Source organism: Bacillus rossius, chromosome 18 (genome assembly GCF_032445375.1).
Source record: "Bacillus rossius redtenbacheri isolate Brsri chromosome 18, Brsri_v3, whole genome shotgun sequence".
NCBI classification, from domain to species: domain Eukaryota; kingdom Metazoa; phylum Arthropoda; class Insecta; order Phasmatodea; family Bacillidae; genus Bacillus; species Bacillus rossius.
The window spans coordinates 20028860-20046742 of record NC_086345.1 but is presented as its reverse complement, the minus strand read 5'-3'; the positions used below and the strand labels follow the sequence as shown (position 1 = coordinate 20046742).

Here is a 17883-nt window from a genome sequence, read left to right as displayed (position 1 = left end):
TACAGACCAACATTAGCTAAGACTCTGTAAATAAGTAATTTCAGTTAATGTGTAGAGAATATTAAAAGTTAGAAATAATGATATATATAAAACAATGCAGAGTTATCAGCATAAAAATAGAAGTTGTTTTTACGTAGCGCCTACTGGAATGTATATTTTGTGTTGAATTATGTGGTATGATTAGTATTCTCTTATTGTAAATGTGTTTTGTTAAAATCTTATAAAACATCACTTACTGTTGAAGGATTTTCATTTTTTTTGTGATGATCTTACTTAAACAAGTTTTAATTATATTACACATGTATATTTTAAAAGCATTTTAATGTATACTTATAGAATTGTAATAGGCTTTATACGGACTCTCACGATGCATGTGAGCATCTATAATTAATAGAGACCGGAAAAATTCGCGGATTCATTCGGCGATAGGCTAGAAGTCAAATACATATACCTTTTAGATGATTTTGCTATTGGCTTACTGTTCATCTGGACGAATCTCAACCAATTATAAAACACCAACCAAAGAAGGATCGAATCACAGACAAACAAGCTGAGACGACTAACAAGTCAGCAGCAAATGAACTGCCATTATTTGCCCGAGTGTACAGGGGAATGTGCAGTCTATCCTGAAGGCCGTCGAAACCGCGAATTTTTCCGGTCCCTAATCTACATCAATATTATGGCCGTTTCACAAGATCAAATATTTATTGAATTCAATCTGTTGCATTCATTGTACATGATTTTCGATATGTACATTGAATTCAATACAAATTGAAGATGTTACTCAACTAAGCTTATTCTTATTAACTTATAAGTATTTTGTTTGTTCAGTACATAAAAGTAAAAGATTCGTTATTATTTAAATAATGAGCATCTTTAAGCAATAACGTTTTCAAAATATTTACATAAACATAATGGAATATATTTTTTAAATACTTTATATCTACGATCACATCAACGGCAGTATTATGTAATGAATGAGGTAATGAAATATCTTGAAAGGATATTTTCTTCTCTGTAAAGTAAATTTGTAATGCAGCCCTCTTAATGTTAGTCTTGTGAGTTATTTCGTCTTCTAATATGCTACAGCAATGTATAAAATTAAGTTTTGTTAGTGTTTTAGTCTTGTGTAATGTTAAAGTGTAATGTGATAAATTCAATAATTTTTTTGTAAGTTCGTATTCATAAAGGTAGGCTACATATCGTATTAAGATAAATAGTATAATATTTGTAAATTTAAATTCTTTGAAACAACGTCGATAAGAGGTTCACCTACCTCTGTTAAACTGTATGATGGTGCATTGTAAAAAATTAGGTAGTCTGACTTAAGTGAGATTGTATTTAGATTGTGTGTGATGCATATGCAATATCTAAGCATATGCATTTATGTTATTATCCTTTTAAAACGTTACATGATGAATTTCGTATACTTTTTAATGTCAACTAACATTATTTATCACGGACTATTACATCCAGATAAAGAATAATTACCACATGTTTGAAGATTAATTGTATTCCGATACGTTTAAAGTATTAAAATTTTTAGATTCGACTCATACCATAGTTGTATAAGTGAGGTTTCTTGATTCTGAATCCCTGCATCCGCAATTTCCTAGTGAGCCGCCGGTCAGATTGTCATCCTCTCAGATTGTCGAGGAACCAGATACATTTTTCGTCGAGTAAACTCGAGCTGTCAACCTTCCCACTAATCCTGTGATAAGGGTATATATAGTAGCTTTATCACGCGCTGCGGCTACAGTTCCTTCGGTTGAAAAAGCCACTAAATCTCACTGTTAAAAGAGAGAACTTCTAGAGCAGAATATTGGAAATAAACATTTACTGACACGGCCTCTTAAGACGATAAAAAAAGACATACCTATATTTAAAATATTTCATTCGCAAATTCATCATAAAGCCCTAAAAATTAAGGCTACTTAGGAGAAAAAAAGAACAGTAAATTTTAAAATTATGGTAGCCATTAGTAGAGCTCTACTGATAAAACAAGAAAACTAATTAATCCAATTTTAAGATAAAGCGTACCTGGGTGAGTAAAGTTGGCGGGTCGGTGCGATTGTTGAGGAAATGAGTTTTGGTTTTGCCATCTCGGATCGACACTGCGCCAGTAGACATGGCCGGTATTTTAACGGAAATTATCACACGTAAATATTTCAGTATCATTTACAAAATTTCGTATAATATATCAAGCACGTAACAAAAAAAAAATGTTCTTATTCAGTGTTACACCCTCTCTTACGCGAAATTCTTTCAATTTAAATTTTTGAAATTTTTTTTATTTATTTTGAGTTTTATGTTTTAATAATTCTTTTAGTCATGATTACATTCCACATTAAATAGAAACGGTAATTTTGTTTTAGTTAAAAACTATTTATGTTTTTCTTTTCTTTTTTTCTGTCATTATAATTCAGAAGATATGCTGCTATCTTGTGGCTCTCGTACCAACTATTATTTGCTCGCCGCGTCACTATCGATTGTAGCGACTTCATATCGTTCCAGCCCACCGATAGAAACGCTGTCTATCCATAGCAAATTTTGCAATCGATTTTTTACTAACTTCCCGATTAGCTAGACACTTGAAACGTTGAAACCAAGGATTATCCGCTTGAAACTTTGAACATAGCTGAGAACTGGATGACAATGCATACTTGTATTATAGCAATGTCATGGCGTGGCTGTTTATCGCAAGTCTGGTCGGCTCGAATAGCCGTTAAAAAAACTGTTAAAAATAAAAATAAAAAATATGCGTGTACACTTTTCAAAAGCTCTCGTAGATAGATTTAGTAAACAAACCTCAGGCAACCCATGCCAAATACTTGTCAAACGATACTTGATTACTCAGTGGCATAGCCAGGATTTGTGTATGGGGGCTGTTAAGGAGCATGGTCCCCCCCTTTTAAAGCGGGGGGGTCCGGGGAAAATTTGGATTTTAAGGTGTAAAATAGTGCTATTTTAGCAGTTTTCTGTTCTTAAATTTAAATATTTTAATGGTAAAAATTTTATTAATATTATATGAAATTTGTTTGAGTGATGAATAAGAAATTAATAAAAGATTTGGTGCTAAAGGGGGGGGGGGGGGGGTTGAACCCCTAACCCCCCCCCTGGCTACACCCCTGGAGTTACTAAAAACCCTCCCCTTCCCTTTTTTTTTTTTTTTTTGTATTTCTCCTATTTTTTTGATTAGTTATCGCTTGCTGTTGTGAATACGCTCTCGCTGAGATTACTGATCACTGTGACTCCCAACGCCACAATGAGTCATCTCACGAACGAATCAGACTGCCTGGTTCAGTTTCCCTGTTCTCTCTGCGTTTTATACTCTTCTGAGTCGTGTTTTTTGAGTATTCACGACTATCGAAAAAAAAAAAAAAAAGGTTCTTTGCATGGCGAAAGGATTGTGCACTTTCGTTCGCTCAAAGATTCGTTCGTTTTTGGACGAACGACGCATCACTACTGAACACGGGTTGAACCAACAGCAAGGTCATTCACCCAGTACCAACCACGCCCTGAAAAAATTAACTAGACACACACACATATTAATATTCAAGATACCAGAAATGCGTTAAAATTCGTTTCAAAAACATCCGGTCATCCTCTCCACACACCCCTCCAAAAATACCCAGAAATCGCTCCAGGGGCAAACGCTGACCATAAGCAGGACTGTCGAAAATGTTTGGGAGGGGGGTGGTGTTAGGAGATGGACAAAGTTGCGTTAATACGTTAGTATACCCTAACAGTAGGACGAAAAAATTAAAAGTCTATTACTAACAGAATTCACTGTTAGCCTTACTGTTATGCGATATGCGCAGATCAAGTTTATAGTTGCTGCCGCGGTAGACATAACATTTAAGTGTGTAGACAGGGGCAGGCAGATAAGAGACCACGACCATCCTCTGAAGACACTAACTAGCCAGAATTCGGCTCTGCCACTGAATATGAAAAATTATAGTTAACAGCCTTCTCTTTTAACACGTATTAGGGCATGATCATAAGTAGTAGTTCATAGTGCAATGATCTACTATTCATAAGTGTCACTTTTTTTTTTAGGGGGGGAGGAGGGGGTCATCATATAACCAAAAATCTTTGAAAAACTTTTCTGGGGGATAAACATGGATCAGCCACTTATTTTTGAAAGGGAAAGGGAAAGGGAAAAGGGGGGGGGGGGGGGGGGGGGGCAATTCCAAAAAACACCAAAAAACAGGCCCATCAAAAATTTATTCTTGTTATAGCTTTACTTGGTCCCTCCTGTCCCACAAATCCTGGATACACCCATCCTAATGTTTACAATTTTCACATAGGTAATTTTTATTTTTATAATTGTTGGCCCTTGTCCTTTGTTTCTCCTCTGACCCCCTTGCCAGGTTTTTCAACTGCGTTTTCAATATTTTTGAGGGGGGACTTCGTAAACCCAAAGTTTCATGAACACACATGCAACGTACTTGAATGTGAGATTTCAGAAACAAATTATTTAATTTATGTGTATTCATGCATGGAACTGAAATAGCCAAGACTTTAAACTCTTTAAAATAGCTTTTTATGACTTTTTTTTAACTTATTATTCAATCATTATTAATAATATTATAGTGTGGTATTATGTTCTGATATAAATTTGCCATCAATTTAAAAATATATATATATATAGTACATAATTATGTAGTTGTAGAGATACCAAATTATATCATATTTTGATGGCATGATTCATTGCGCAATTGGTCTTCTGTGATATTTCAGGAATTTTAAAAAAATTAATAAGTCTTTTGGATTGAAAAATTTATTAATCTGAACATAAAGACAATAATGCATAACACACAAAAACTATGCAGTGTCCTACATAGGACAATAAATTGGTGTTTATTTGGCTACTTGTTTTGTTCGTCGTTTAGCGGTAGACAATAACATTTAATTGAGTTGAAATTCACAAATAATTTTGTAAGGAGTAACTGGCCACGCTCTTGTCGTGCAACATGCCGAGAGAGTACTCGTGTTTCTAGAAAATGTTTCACCTTTCAGTAGTACCGTATTGGTCCGAAAATAGGTCGACCTTTTTTGCCAGTTTTGTCAACCTTGAAATTTAGAGTCGGCCTATAATGGGGCACTGGCCAAAATAGTATAATAAACACATACATTTCAAGGAGAATCACGTATGGCATAAAAATGTTATCAGATATACAATTCATTGACCTAAAACTACGCCGTACTTACGTGGAATTAGTAATTTTTCCAACTTAGAAATTTAGTATACACACTTGACCCCAATAACCACGTATCATATTTTAAGTTAAGTACACAGATGTGGTCACTTGTAGTACATAGCTTTTAAAAGCTCGGTCTGGTTATTTTTGAACTGAATTTAACAGGCTGAGGTAGGTAATTTTATTTGCTTGTAAAATGTGGTATTTACAGTAAACAATTAGTAAAAACAGCAATTTTGCCGTAAGGTTATTTACCGTAGTATGCTTTATTTACTCTTCTACCACAGGAAAATCAAAATGACACCAGTTTTGACAACTTGTAGTTGCGACACGAATAAAAAAATACCGGTACATACCAACAGTAACAAGAACAATAAAACCTATTTGCAATATTGGCTGTTTTATGGTTGATTCGTACACGTTTTACATGAAACCATTTTGGGTTTTTTTTTAAGTCAAAATTAAACATACCGGTAAATGTTTTTACGTCACAATTTCTATGAACTTAGAAAAAGTAGCCATTGCCGTATAAAATGTTGGCACCACTTCAAAAGAATGTGAAGATAAACGGAAACACAACTTATATATATATTTATATATATTTTGGTAAGTAAGAACATATTTTGTCAGTTCAGTAAATACTATCTTAGTTGAAGTGTTACTGTGGTAATATGCTGCTGATAATCATTTTAGTTAGTTAAAATTTATTTCTCCCTGATTTTTAGTGTGCTGTAGAAGTGGTCGGCCTATTTTCGGACCAATACGGTATCTAGTGAGTATTATTTTCAGGTACATTTTAATGAGATTTCACTGTACTATTTAAAACTGCAGAAATATTCCCATTTTCAAACAAAACTTCTTGCTTAAGAAATTTAACATGATGGATAATCTATTATTTACTTCTATCTTGTGCAATCATAATAAAAATAATATTTTTCTAACATGCCAATTTTTTTTTTTCCAATAGGCACGAGTAAAAAAAAAACAGGTTTCACTAGACAGAACTTCCCCATCTTGAACAAAGACATTTATTTTTACACATTTCAATGATAATAGCAAATAAAATGCTTTCTGAGCAGAAATACATACATTGACTAGTTTCACATTTGCACGTATAAAAAAATGTCATTGCTAATACATATTAGGTTTTACGTCATATTAAATACCACTTGACAGAATAAGAAACTACATACCTATGTACTTTTTTTTCTCTCTCAATAACATTCTTTTAGTATTTGATTGTATAAATTGAAACAATCCAGTCTACTTTATTGCTGGGAAGTTCACACTGATAAAAGGGTATGTATAACGCAGAAAACTTCAGAAGCGATTATGAGAAAATAACACAGATGAACATGGAAAAGTTTAATATCACATTCTAGGCACAGTCACAACCTTGAAGAAAAATCCCAAATAAAATTTAAAAAAAAGTGTTAAAAGCTTTGAGAGGAAATATAAGCACACACCAAAAGCAGCCGTCCTGTATTCAACAGTTTTTAGTTCATGAGATTTTTTAACATCTTATTAATGAAAGTTTGTCATAATCAAGTAATCAACAAATGTCAATGTCATAATCACAGTAATCAATTTTTGAGATTTCAAAACACTGACAACCAAAAAAAAATTTATTTTAGTTATTATCAAAACATTGATTTTATTTTAGGTCTACGTGATTGCCCATGAAAAATAATAATAATTGTAGCAACAGCCATAGTAAAAAAGGTACTCAGATAATTTTATGTACCATTGCCTTAACAATGAGGAATTTTCATACAATAATGTTTTTAAAACTTAAAATTGTTTAAATCAGGGTGTCCACAGAAAGTTCGTAAAATTTTTATCGACTTTTCCCTCACTTTCCCTGACCAAAATTTCTAATTTCCATACTTTTTTTAAAAAAATAATATTTCTGTTTTGCAATTTGATGAAAGAAATAAAGAAAAACCAGCCTCCCACAATCCCAGAGGTGGCCTATACCCCTCTGCTTTCTTTCTTTCTTTTTTTTTACGTTTAACAGAACCTTGCTTACGCCATTTTACAGTGTGTACAACTTCGCACTAAAAACACTATGACACTCTTCCCCTCAAATCACCATTGCACGACTTTCCAGAACGTGGACACCACTGCAGATCCACGACACGGCGTGTTCAGGTCTCTCGATATCCCCAACCTCCCGTTTTAAGAGGATGGAAATTGGAAGTCCACGACGTTGATCGGGTGACGATCTTCGACACCACTGCACACGCTGCGGAGGGGACGTCCGGAGGCCGGGTGTGTCCCAGGAACGCTTGTACCGGCCGCGGACCCTGGGACCTCGGGATGCGGCGCTCAGTCGGGGATCATGTCCATGCTGAGGCCGTCGTCGCCCAGGTTGCTCGGCGACGTCTCGAGCTCGCAAAGCTCGTTGCTCTCGCTGAAAGCATTCCAGTCACCGAGAACTGCGTCACACTGCGGTGCGCAAGCGCCTCGAAGTAAAACAATCATTAGAGCACGATTTTATGGTTTCTAAAACAGGAGATTTCAGTGTTACTGATGGGTTTTTTTTTAATGTTTTAAGAATCCAGTTTATTCATAAAGATAGCACACTATTCCACAAATACTACACTTAAAAGCTTCTTGATACTTATTTCACCAAACAGTGTCTTATTGACCAATGCATTATGCACTATTGAATTAATTACAATAATATAATTAGTAATAAGTGTAATAACGCATGAAAAATTATTTTTTTTTGCTCAGATAACAATGATATCACACAACCTTAACACACCATACTATAGTGCAGCGGTTCCCGATTTTTTTTCCGGCCAGAGAACCCTATTATCAACTCACGGAACCCCAGGATTCCTGCTCTAAAGAGTGTCTGAAGCATACCTAAACAAAATAATTAATATCAAATTCCTATATTTACATTTGGTATAGAGTATAGGTAACAATACTTAACAGTATACGTACATGTGTACTTTCATACTTTAATTAGCAATGAGACATTTACAGATTAAGAATATTAATGAAAATACACCACACTGGGCTGTATTTCTTCCCCTCCCTTTACTTCCCACCCTGATTGTGTTCAGAGTTGAAACCAGCACGCCAAACCTCTCCGTGAGTGAAACATGAGTACCTTAGTGCTTGTCCGCACACTTTAAAATGTTTGATTTTTCCATCAGCTAAAAATGTTTTCATCTTGATAAATAAGTCCTCATTTTTAACGGACGTTGACACCGTAAATATAAAATACATAATACCATACGCATAAGTTACTGATGGACAGTTGGGATTTCTATAAACTGTAGTTCTAGCATCCCGTAGAAGTCTGCCATTTTCATGCCAGTTTTGGCAGCCTGTAAATACCATTTTTAATTAACGATCACATTGAAAAGTCCAGAATATATATATATATATATATATATATATATATATATATATATATATATATATATATATATATATATATATATATATATATATTTTTTCTGGACTTTTCAATGTGATCGTTAATTAAAAATGGTATTTACATATATATATTTATATATATATATATATATATATATATATATATATATATATATAGTCCTCCTTTTTTTAAGTGAAATGTCCTCCTTTTTTTAAGTGAAATGTCCTCCTTTTGCGAGGTGAATGTCCTCCTTTTTTGTTATCAGTGTCTGGTAACGCTGCCCGCGGGGGTACCAACCTGTCGAGAGACAGCTCGTTGCTGAACATGTCCTGGACGAGGGTGGGCGGGGCCTTCTCCGGCAGCAGCTCCATGTAGGTCTGCTTGGCCTCCAGGTGGCGCTTCACGTCCTCCGGGGTCATGTGGCCGTCGGCCATCATGGACGGGCCGCCCATCCCGCCCAGCACCTGCACCTAGAACACGCACGCAAGTCCCGACTCCCGCCCCCTGCGCCCCCGGGCCCGTGCCGACACCGGCTTCCGACGCGCCGAGCGAACATTGTCACCACTCACCGCCTCCAGCTAGCTCAAATCTGGTGATGAGTGGAACATACAGGTTACAGCTCACGGAGAAATTACAAATTTATACACAAAGTTCGATATATTACCTGGTTTCAATTATTCATTTAAAAAATCACAAAATATTTAGCACAGCCGAACAAGTAAAAATTAAATGTACATTAAAAAGAAGCCACGGCCTGCTCGGCCCGCCGCCCGAACACGCGTCCCGACTCCCGCCCCCCTGCGTCGCCCACTCTCGAGAGGAAACCCCCCCCCCCCCCCCCATACACCTAGTTGCATCGCCTGGTTGAGAGGCCACTCCCAGTGTTTCAGGGGCACTACGCAACCCGCGTTAACCTCGTAAGATCCAATGCTATTTCCATTTCGCTCATAAAACTAATTAACTAGTATAGATTTCGGAAATGATGCTTGCTCGATGTGCTAGACAACGGATGCTCTCATCAAAGCCCCCTTTCCTTCGAAAACGTGCGTAAATTATGGTTTTATACTGATCTTTACTAACGTGCATAAGTGTATTGTCTAGGTTCGAACCACAATTTGTGCACGTAATTTGAAGAAAGGGGGCTTTGATAAGAGCATCGTTGTCTTACATATCAAGCAAGCATCATTTCTAAATCTATATTAGTTTGATTAGTTATAAGCAAAATGAAAATAGCATTGGATCTTATGAGGTTAACGCAGGTTTGCGTAGTGCCCCTGAAACACTGGAGTGGCCTCTTAAAGGGCCTGCACTAGCTGCACTATGCACAGTCTCCAGTCACTATGAAGAACGCTATGTGCCATTGATCGCGGTAGTTGGGAGCACGGTGAACTGAATTCCTGGAGCTACGCACCTACGCACCATCTTCTATAAACTTACAGAGCCACGCCCCGATTGTGTGCTTCAAAGTTGGGACCTCCTCATTCTTGGTTCTGTGATTTCGTCGAACTTGTGTGACCGATTTGATCTCAGCGGTACAAGACACAAGCTGACACTAGCTTCTGACGCCGAGCGAACATCAACCGAATGTTTAAAATATTCAGGAAGCAGCTTGGCTTCTGGGTTGTAGCCGTGTCCTTGGCGAATAATTCACCAACGTTTCGGTCGACATTGCAGTCGCCATCATCAGGGAGCAGTTACCTACTTAACTACCTAGGTAACTGCTCCCTGATGATGGCGACTGCAATGTCGACCGAAACGTCTTGTGAATTATTCGCCAAGGACACGGCTACAACCCAAAAGCCAAGCTACTTCAGACAATGGCCGTGAAAGCCTGCGAACATTATTATTGAATCGAACTGTGAACACTGTTCCAAGCAAGGCTGCATTACATTTATTTTATAAAAACATTGGATTCAAGTAAAAAAATTATTAAAATTTTAACTGTTTGTGATGTTTGAACTGGAAAGTGATTAACCAATTTTTCCCTATATATAACACCACTAAAAAAAAAAATATCATAAACTAATCATGCATAATATTAATATTGAGCATTCATTAAAGCAAACCTGAGTGCTACGTTTGATTTTTCTTTTAAGTAACCAACTCTATTTGCGCAAAACATACACAATGCACAACAGGCTAAAAATTTTCTTGAGCGAATTATAGGCTTCCATGTTTTAAAGCTCTGCAAAAAAAAAAGGCCTAGCTTCAGATGAAACACAAATGTTTACATTACAGTCAAAGATCCTGGCAGAGTCAAATAGAATATTAAAAAGAGCTTTGATTGATTCGCTCAGTCGAAGCTCCACACAGGCCTATCCATTACTGTAAACCTACTAACGTATGCCATTACCTGGTACCACGATAAAACCACAAGAATACTTACGGCTGGGGCATTGCTGGTCTTGTTAGGCTTAGATATTGGCTTCCTCCTCTTTGCCGACGTCTGACCTTTATGCCCTCCTCCCGAACCTTGCAACATTTGACCATAGCTGTTGGCAGCACTGTCTGGTTTCTTTCTGCAGTCAAAAAACTTACAACATTGAAACTGCAGCTTGCCTTCGAAATTGTACAATGTACTCACAAGCTCATTCTAAATACTTATGGACTAAACTTATTAAATATATGTTTATAAAGAATATTCAGAAATTGCAGTGCATAAGTGCAGGAAATGCCAAAACAAGCTTCTTTTTTATTTGCTAAGGAATTTACGTTCTGAAACTCAACCCCGCAAAGTTACAAGCAAAAACAATAATGTGCAGATTTGAATTTTGAGCACATAAAAGTTACTACTCCATTGGAAGAGGACGGGGTGGTCACAAATATATGTTTTACCAATTCAAGGACTTAAATGACCCAAATTTGCAATTTCGAGGTTCAGTAAACAAAAGAAAAGTGATGAAAATAATTCAAAGCATAAAACACGCATGATGATAACAAAATTGCTGATGTACAGTACTTAACATCACCCTCCACACATGGTGTTTTGAGATTTATGATCTAATTGTTTCTGAATATGGTAAATTAACTCATATTATACTTGCACTTAACAAAATCTGTAGTATTACATGGATCAAAATTATTATCCGTTGTAGTTTTATGAGAATTTGCACTAATATGTGATTAATATTGCACAATTTAAATTTTGCAACAGAACTATAGTTTTATACGTGTATTAACCTAAAAAAAAAATGTAATTATGTAGCAATGACTCCTGGAACGAAGTCTGCTGCAATAGATACATTGCAACTAAAAGCAAAAGAAATATATAATTCTTACTTTGTGTTGAAAATATGTAAAAATATAGTTATCTGACAGAAAAAAATTTGACCGGAAATTGTATTACTGTTTATTTAAAAAATTTTCAACACAGTGACTGGTAAATTATTTTCACTAATAGCTATGCAAAATCCATACAAATTACAAACATTAAAATTGTTGCAGTACATAATACAAGATTAAAAAAAAACCAGTGAGTATTACTAATTTAACAGGTTTTCAAAGAGTTTAGGTCATTTACTTTGACAGTGGACGAAAAGAAAATTCCACGAGGGCTAATTATTCAACAGACAACATAAAAACTATAACTACATTTATATGCCAAATAGATCATTTAATTTTGAGTAACGAACACGAAATAATTATCCTTGTACATTTGCAGCATGCTGCTAAAAATATCCATGCTACATAGTCAGAAAGATAAAAATAGAAAAGCAAGGGATAAGATAAGAGATACTTAATTTTTCCGCAAATTTAAGAATATCTTCACTCTTTAAGAAAGTCTTTAACGCAACATCTGAAATGCGCAGAAGGCGTCGCGGTGGGCGATGCTGGATCAGGCGGGACACAGCGCGCGCAATCTCACCGCTTGACGGGTTCCGGCCGGACTACCTCCCCGTCGTCCGACGACTCCGTCTCCTCCGTGTCGCTGCTCGACACTTCGACCTTCTCGTACTGGAGCAACTGGTCGAGCAGGAAGCTGCGGTCCCGGCTGACCTTGAGCAAGCTCCGCCTGGTCTTGCGTAGCGAGTCTTGGAAGCACTCATTCTCCTGGGCACAAAGGTTCATTTAAGGTAGCTTGACTTCTGGGTCGTAGCCGTGTCCTTGGTGAATAGTTCACCGACATTTCGATCGACATTACGGTCGCCATCATCAGGGAGCAGTTACCTGTCAGTAGATAACCTACCAGTAGGTAACCTACCAGTAGGTACCTACCAGTTTTGGTCGACATTGCAGTCGCCATCATCAGGGAGCAGTTACCTACCAGGTTACCGGTAGGTAACCTACCAGTAGGTAACTGCCCCCTGACGTGGTGACCGCAATGTCGACCGAAACGTCGGTGAATTATTCGCCAAGGACGCGGCTACAACCCAGAATCCAAGCTACTTCAGACAATGGCCGTGAAAGCCTGCGAACATTATTAAAGGTTCATTTATTTATTTATTTATATTTATCAATCAGTTGTAACACGTCTACCTAAAACAGTGAGCCAAGGTGGTAAACACCATATATAAACCAAACGAACAAGGACGACAGTGAAAAAAATAAATAAACTTACAAAACAGGAAATACAGACAAAAACAATAAAAACAAAGTCAAAAAACACAAAACATAAAGCAAATGATTACGACGATATGAAATACAAATACAACGTAACACTTCTAATTTTACAACAGTTAACAATTAAAAAGGATAACTATTGGGACAGTAAACATAGGATAACAACCAGATACCATAGAGTTTAAAATAAGAAAAAAAACTTAATTTTTCAAACTTAATTTGTCCTGCACACAAAATATTTATTCTAGTTGATCATCCAAAATGTCACTAAAACTATGGCATGGCATGGTTTTAGGCATAGCTGGACATCTGTATTCCTGTCAGCCTTTCAGGTTATCACAACGAAGTTTCCAAACTCACTGCAAAATCCTAATATGAACCATTTCAAATGATTTTAGCTGGTAAGTATAGCCAGATATTTGCTAATTCTTTTCATTAAAAAAAAAAAATCATCATATTGGTGACAGCAGTTATAGAGTTGGAAAATTTTCTAGAAAAATATAATCACGTGTGTCCCGCAAAAACTTCTTTTTTTTTTTACTACCGACATAGAATTACATAATTTAAGATAGGTTCAGGTTGATATACATTTGGCAATAATTTACTTTCTGCAGATTAGTAGATATACTGTTTAAGGGGTCTGCCTACCTGGGCACACACACAGTATGCAGAGATTCAGAAGAAATCATGAAATTAGAAAATTGCTCAAGTTATCAAAGTTGTGTCTTTTTACGCAAAGCACTTATAAATGTACCCTGACGGGCGGATAGGTAGTTTAGTTTTCATATTTCGTTTTTAAACTGTACTTTTAAGAGAGTGGGGCCAATATGTATGTTTTCATAATAATGTTCAAACATGAAACACCAGATATGATAAAGATGTAATGCAAGCACCCTCACATCTTCATCTTCATTTCTCAGCCATATAATGTCACGGTCACCGCTCATGTGCACGACGAGAAGACTGCGCGCCAGTCCAGAGGAGACACCGCGCTAGAAGCACCAGCGAGCGTCGCGCTTATCATCCCGCCTCACTGACACACACACACCCCTGACGAGGCAGGCCCCTTAAACAGCAATTTATTGTTCTTACCATTTGGTAGAGGGTAGCATGAATCCTACCCAAATCTCAAATGGTGGCAAATAAAGACAAAATGTATGTTTTATTTGGTTCCATTTGTAAAAAAAAAAGTTATAAAAATTTGTGTATTTGTAAGAATAACTATGCCAAAACCTTTTCCAGTTTCGCAGGAACAACTTTTTCGGTAAATTACAGAAAAATTTACCCAAAAATAAGTACTTATACAGAAAACTAAATCTCTAACGACATAACAACAGTACATAGGTACTACACTTACGTAAATAAGATACTTTATTTTCCTCTTCAGGTCGCGATATGCCTTCTTGTAGGCCATCAACTGTTCCTGCATCTCATCGTCGTCGTCCGCAGCATCCATCTGATGGTGGTACCACTCATCGGACATCAAGAAGCGGAACTCTTCGGGCTGGCGAACAAATTAAACACGTCAACGTCAGGGAATATCATTTTAGAGGAATCGTTTAGTTTAAACTTTGATGCAAGTAAATTCGTTGTGCAAATGTCATATCAGTAGTCCCTGTTCATTGTCCCCACGCAGTCTCGCCGTCTTTGCTTTTGGTTTGTTCTGTTTGCCATCGTTCTCTGGAATGCCGAGACGTCACTTTGCAACGCCACAGGAGTTCGAACGAGGCCAGGGAGAATGCATGATGCCAGGAAGCGAGATGGTTGTGTTAGAGAGAGAGAGAGAGCCAATGTCAGTCCAGTGCAAGGTAAATATTTACAATTGCGGTAGATGCCAAAAAAAATGCTAAAAATCAGAAAATACTTTTATTCTGTGCCCTTTCACTTCCTCTTTTCAAAACAACCGGCGGAGGTAAGAAATTCCAAATACTTTAGGAGATATTGAATTTTAAAATTTCATCATATGTAGTTGAGCGGTATTTGCGAAAAAAAATGTTAAAAATCCGAAAATACCTTTGTTATATGCTCTTCAACTTCCTCTTTTCATTAAAAGCGGCGGAGATAAGAAATTCCAAATACTTTAGGAGATATCAAATTTTTAAATTTCATCACAATACCAGTGCATTGATGTGGCGATTATCATTGTTTCTTGTTTACGTACGAGTATCTACTTTTTTTTTTTTATTGGATAATGATGTCACGTGATTGTTCGTGATAGGCCAGAATTCAAACGAACCAATACGTGATTATTTAGTTCATTTATTGTTTAAAACGGTTTTTAATTACCGCTTCCAACTTAGGTGAGTTTTTAACGTTTCTAATTTTAAAGTCTTATTTGTTATTTTGATATTGTTGCGCAAGTAATAAGTAACAAAAAAAAATTACGTGAGTTGTTATTGTGCATCCTTTGTTGCGGGTTTATTAGGTAAGGTCAGTTACATTATAAATAATTTAAAACTAAAGAATAATTAAAATTAATTCACATTATTTTTAATGTCGGCTTAGTTTGAAAGTATTAATAATGTAACTGACCTGACATAATCAACCATTTTATTAATTACGCATTGACGATTCACGTATTCACGAACACACGGCAAAATAACAAAAATGGCTTCGCTCGAATGGTTCCACAGGTCTTGTATTGCAAAATTAAAAAATTTGATATCTCCTAAAGTATTTGGAATTTCTTATCTCCGCCGGTTGAATTGAAAATAAGAAGTGAAAGAGCATAGAATAAAAGTATTTTCGGATTTTTAGCATTTTTTTTGGCATATACCGCGACTCTACATATCATGAAATTAAAAAATTCGATATCTCCTAAAGTATTTGGAATTTCTTATCTCCGCCGGTTGATTTGAAAAGAGGAAGTGAAAGAGCATAGAATAAAAGTATTTTCTGATTTTTAGCATTTTTTTTGGCATCTACCGCGATTGTAAATATTTACCCAGTGCAATATTGTGACGTTCCCAAGATTACGAGAAATGCGTTAAGGGGGGATTAAGCCTCGCCATCCTCCAATTTCAAAATTTTTGATACCTCCTGCAATAAAGCTTCCGAGCTAATTTTTTTTTGTATGTCATGGCATAGGACTTAGCTTTGGCTACTTGTTGAAGTCAACACATGTGAACTGGTGGGATTTTCATGATAGTTGTAGTTGCTTGCATGAAATAATAAGTTATTTTCCTCGCGTCACTTAGAGACTAGAGCCTGTTAGTAAATATGAGGTTGCAACAAGGTGTAGAAGGTCTGGGAGATATGATTTATGCCTTGACATGCCAAAAACTAGGGTAAATAGTTCAAATTTAAAACTATAGCAAAAATACGGAGAAATCCAGGATAACAGGTCCTAATCCTACTTAAGCAACTAAGACATCGAGTAGAGTCTTGAGGGAACACAAGCCTTACAAGAAGTGTGGCAGGCGCTCGCGAACGAGGTCCTACGCCTCAAGTATCTCTCACTCTCAGATTGCAGTATAACAACGAAAGAACTGGTATTTAGGATGCACACTTTTCTAAATCGAGTTGATAGAAGATTAAATTTAAATTGTTAATTTTAAGATAGCCCCTCTCTTATTTCTTTCTAGAATTTAAGAATGCATTTTAATCCAAATTAACAAACAACTATACAAAAAATATTCGGTTTAAAAGTCTATCCAGAATGAATTCTCAGTAACTAATAATAGACCGTAGGTTACCGCCAATAGTTACAGATTTGAGTCAATTCGAGGAAATAGCAAATGCCATGAACGGTTGTAAACATGAGTATTTGTTCAAAAACTTCCAAATTTATTAAGATGCATTTACCATTTGCTTAGTAAAAATTTTTAGTTTCGTAATTTATGATACTTTCCTTACCTTAGTTTTTTTTTTTTAAAAAAATGCTGTTGAATGCAGAATGAATGAACAACAATGTATATTTTTTTTCTAAAACGTTCTGCTGTTAAAAAATAACTCAAACCTTTGCTGCGAGTATTTAATCACGAGTTCAATCACTCCAACCACACTTTGCCTTTGCCTTCAAAAAAAATTATTTATTTTGAACAACGCCATTGCTCGAACCATAGAGCCTAAAAGAAATAAGCCCCTTTATTTTCTACAGCCAATCTACTAAAAATAATTGTTAACAAACCAATTTTCGACTATGTATACCGATAGTATGTGGGTAATCTCCGCTTGGTATGAAAAGTTTGGCTGAAAGTTAAGTGTAGTAAAACTATTCAATGTAATTTATAAGCAATGAAAAATTAAATATCTGTGAAGTGAAACTTCATTACTGAGGTAACTACAATTTTCGAGTGTACTTTATGATAATGAAACTATCCTGGAGTAAATTTTGTACATCTTAATGATCATAAAAAAATAATCGCAACTTAAACTGACCTTGAGAAAACTATAATAGCAATTCTATTTTTAAGCGATGGTATTTTAATTGATTGTGACACTCGCAATTGGGATTTCACCCAGTGGCAGTCCTCCACTTTCAGTCACTACTCCCCTATTTTTATGGTATTTTTGCGTTAACAATTGAATCTATGGATGTGAAACGTCTGCTAGAAACAGTTTAAACCAGTTTCTATCTTCGCGCAGGATACCATTTATTAAAACAGCTACGTACTGATATAGAGGAATTTTATTTGGACATGTTCCTTAGAATACGACCCGGAGGTTAGGTTATAGTTGTGTACCAACAAGACATAGCTTTTTCGTTATCTTACCCAAATG

At 36.0% G+C, this 17883-nt stretch overlaps 2 protein-coding genes across 7 annotated transcripts in view; both read right to left on the bottom strand.

Moving 5' to 3' along the window:
* The window catches only part of LOC134541356 (uncharacterized), a 975422-nt gene extending 973236 nt beyond the window's left edge, over positions 1–2186 (bottom strand). For all 5 annotated transcript variants that reach the window (XR_010076613.1, XR_010076612.1, XR_010076614.1 and 2 more), the window contains exon 1: positions 2041–2186. The gene's annotated coding sequence lies outside the window, so the exon portion shown is untranslated. The remainder of the gene's footprint in view (positions 1–2040) is intronic.
* Positions 2187–6218: 4032 nt separating this feature from the next.
* Positions 6219–17331, bottom strand: LOC134541091 (uncharacterized). 2 transcript variants are annotated; one of them, XM_063384246.1, is made up of 6 exons: positions 17017–17331; positions 14519–14665; positions 12467–12651; positions 10988–11120; positions 8899–9071; positions 6219–7617 (listed from the first exon to the last, which is right to left on the bottom strand). In XM_063384246.1, the coding sequence occupies exons 2-6, from the start codon at positions 14642–14644 to the stop codon at positions 7533–7535; spliced, it is 702 nt and encodes a 233-aa protein (XP_063240316.1). In that variant the 5' UTR covers positions 14645–14665; positions 17017–17331; the 3' UTR covers positions 6219–7532. The 2 variants fall into 2 exon arrangements, with proteins under 2 accessions (XP_063240316.1, XP_063240317.1); XM_063384247.1 differs by having other exon boundaries at positions 17120–17217.
* Positions 17332–17883: the final 552 nt, after the last annotated feature.

Coding starts and splice junctions, on each gene's coding strand:
- LOC134541091 (XM_063384246.1), bottom strand. CDS start 14,644: ATGTCCGATGAGTGGTACCACCATCAGATGGATGCTGCGGACGACGAC. Junction 11,121..12,466: donor CGGCCGGAACCCGTCAAGCG/GTGAGATTGCGC, acceptor TTTTGACTGCAG/AAAGAAACCAGACAGTGCTG. Junction 9,072..10,987: donor AGACCAGCAATGCCCCAGCC/GTAAGTATTCTT, acceptor TGCGTGTTCTAG/GTGCAGGTGCTGGGCGGGAT.